The sequence below is a fragment of the Asparagus officinalis genome, chromosome 6, assembly GCF_001876935.1.
Source record: "Asparagus officinalis chromosome 6, Aspof.V1, whole genome shotgun sequence".
Lineage (NCBI taxonomy): Eukaryota > Viridiplantae > Streptophyta > Magnoliopsida > Asparagales > Asparagaceae > Asparagus > Asparagus officinalis.
The window spans coordinates 45,482,344-45,484,146 of NC_033799.1; the positions used below are offsets into that span (position 1 = coordinate 45,482,344).

The 1,803-nt window shown below is 46.4% G+C and overlaps 1 protein-coding gene across 1 annotated transcript; it reads right to left on the reverse strand.

The window, feature by feature from the left end:
• Positions 452-1,219, reverse strand: LOC109846120. Its single transcript, XM_020415347.1, has one exon. The coding sequence runs from the start codon at positions 1,217-1,219 to the stop codon at positions 452-454; it is 768 nt and encodes a 255-aa protein (XP_020270936.1).

Consider the following 1,803-nt stretch of genomic DNA (forward strand, 5'->3'; position numbering starts at 1 on the left):
TCCTATCATAATATCATAAGGCAATGCGAAATAAGAAAGTTCATACGCAAATAAAACTAAGAATAAACTATTCTTACCGGTGATAACTTGGTTGTTCGCCTCTGCTTCCACAGCTGACATCGTGAACATCTGACGAGGTGGTTGCTGCCTTCGCGCTTCCCGATAAACCTGCTGCTGTTGAGGAAGAGGCCCTGCTCGAGGATAAGGTCCGTACTGAGCTGGAGCTGCTGAGTCTGATCGAGGTGGAGCTGGAAGAGCCGCTCAAACTAGAGGTGGGGGTAAGCGGGCCTGCTGCTTCTGAGGACAGTTCGGACTGAGATGGTCGGGGGACCCACAGTTGAAGCACAGACGAAGGCGCTTGAAGACTGGCCATGAGACTTGCACTCCAGGCTCCTAATAAGGGTGAGCCTGAGAAAATGGTTGCTGCGGTTTGCTGCTGCCTCTGCGGGTTCTACTGCTGCTGTCTCGGAGGGAGACGCTCGACATTCCGGGCCAGAGCTGCTGGTGTCCCGCTCTGAATCATGTGAGAGTCTTCAGGTTCCTTCTGCACGCTCTCAATCTCACGTGCTGCATCCAATACTGCATCGTGCGTCGCAAGTGCTCGACCAGCTAGAGCAAACCTGATATACTTATCCAGGCCCTTCTGAAACTGATGCCTTCTAATGGTAGGGTCTGTAACCAAATGGGGAGCATATCGACTCAAAGAAGAAAACTCGGCCTCGTACTCATCAACTGTTCGCCCTCCTTGCTTGAGCTCAACAAATCTTCGTAGGAGTTCATCCTGAGCTGACTGTAGAAAGTATTTCCTGTTGAAGCGTTCGGTGAACGTCTCCCACAAGATAGGCCTCTCCAGATGAGTCTTCTCTGCAGTCCACCAAATCCGAGCGGTGTCGGTGAGCTGAATATCCATGAGGTCCACCCATTCAGCATGGGGGATGCGGGTCACCGTGAGAATAGTCTCCGTGACCTTGAGAAACTCCTCTGCTGCTAAAGGTCCCTCGACACCAGAAAAGGAAGGAGGCCGCATATATCGAAACTCTATAACTCCAGACTCTACGCGAGGGGGAGGCTGGTGCTGTGGCTCCCTGTGAAGCTGTCCCGCCAAGTGCTGCTGATTGGTGACCAATCCCTGAATCATCGCCAGAAGTTGGTTTGGATCCACTTCGGGCTGCGGGGCACTGCTACTAGACGGGTTATCGTTACTACGAGTACCCACCATGATTATGAAGGAATGAGGATCAAAAGGAAAATTAAGGTTAAAATCAAATAATATATTTGGAAAATAGGAACTAAAACATAGTTCTTAAAATAATAGTATAAGAAATTAATTGTAGTCTAAAATAATAATATAAGAACTTAATTGTAGTCTTACGGATGAAATATGATATGTATCTAAATTGTCTACTATATTCTTACTAGTGAGGACTCGGGACCGTGACTGAAACCGGGACCTGCATGGGCCACCAAAAAAAACTGTCACGCCCCGCTTCCCAAAATATCGGGGAACCAGGACGCGAGCAAGCCCGCAACGTATTAGGTTGAGTAGAAATAAATAAATAAACTCTTTCTACTCAATCTAATACGCTAAGCGTCAAAAATATAATATACGAAGTCACAGGTCCCCGATCACACATAGCAAGAATATAATGACAACCCAGAATAAGAAATAGAAATATTATCAATGGTAAATCATCCCAGACATAAAATATAGGGCAAACACGCCCTTATTACAAAACGGTCCAACTAAAATATAAAAAACATAGTCCAACAGAAATAAAAGGAAGGTACTACTAAAGCAACTAA

Excerpts from the sequence above, each read along its gene's own strand:
- LOC109846120 (XM_020415347.1), bottom strand. The coding sequence starts at position 1,219 with ATGGTGGGTACTCGTAGTAACGATAACCCGTCTAGTAGCAGTGCCCCG.